Source organism: Penaeus monodon, chromosome 22, assembly GCF_015228065.2.
Source record: "Penaeus monodon isolate SGIC_2016 chromosome 22, NSTDA_Pmon_1, whole genome shotgun sequence".
Lineage (NCBI taxonomy): Eukaryota > Metazoa > Arthropoda > Malacostraca > Decapoda > Penaeidae > Penaeus > Penaeus monodon.
In genome coordinates, this window is record NC_051407.1 from 4,993,583 (window position 1) to 4,994,351 (window position 769).

General features: G+C 33.2%; 1 protein-coding gene across 1 annotated transcript in view; it reads right to left on the reverse strand.

Annotated features, from left to right (window-relative positions):
- The window catches only part of LOC119586842 (ATP-dependent RNA helicase HAS1-like), a gene marked incomplete in the record, with an annotated part of 10,641 nt that overhangs the window by 2,160 nt on the left and 7,712 nt on the right, over positions 1–769 (reverse strand). Inside the window, 1 exon segment of the mRNA XM_037935570.1 lies at positions 238–389. Coding sequence (XP_037791498.1) covers positions 238–389 — 152 coding nt within the window.

Here is a 769-nt window from a genome sequence, read left to right on the forward strand (position 1 = left end):
TTGCTTTACGACCAAATTCAAAAAGACTAAACTTTAGAATATAATACATAAGACTAGAAAAATTATCATCACCAAAGTATGTCTTTTACATGATGTTTTATGAAAATAAAACCTCCAAAACAAAAAAACTAAATTACAGTAATGCTTCAAATAGAACTGAGGACATATTTCAGAGTGGTGCTACATGAAAATAATAATAATAAAAAGAAAGAAATCTAGACCAAAGAATACACTCACATGGGGTCGGAGGGAGGATCAAATTGGATTATCAAGTCGATGCCTTGAATGTCCCAGCCTCTGGCACCCACGTCTGTGCACAGCAATGTACCTTTTGTTTGATCTTTGAAAGTGAAGAATCCTTCAGTTCGTTTATTTTGTGACATCCTCCCCTATGGATAGAAAAAAAGGGAATCAGGAGTTATTATCATTATTATTAAAAGAACAGAAAAATGAAATAGGGAGAGTTTGGGGAAGTGCTATCTACCTAATAGCAAATGAAGTCTAATTGATTTAAGAGTAATTACACATCTAGGTGATTATAAACCAGACACCAAACTGTCCTTCATAATAATTACTTCCTAGTATAAACAGTCATGGTTTTATGGATGACAAACCACCCATACAATTTCTAACATCTGCAATGCTACAGACAATTGGCAATTACACAATAAACAACAAAATGTTCAAATAGAGGAGAGTGTATCAGATCAACAACAGCAGCCAATATAAAATTAACAAAAGGGGAAAACAGCGTAAATACAAGACATTT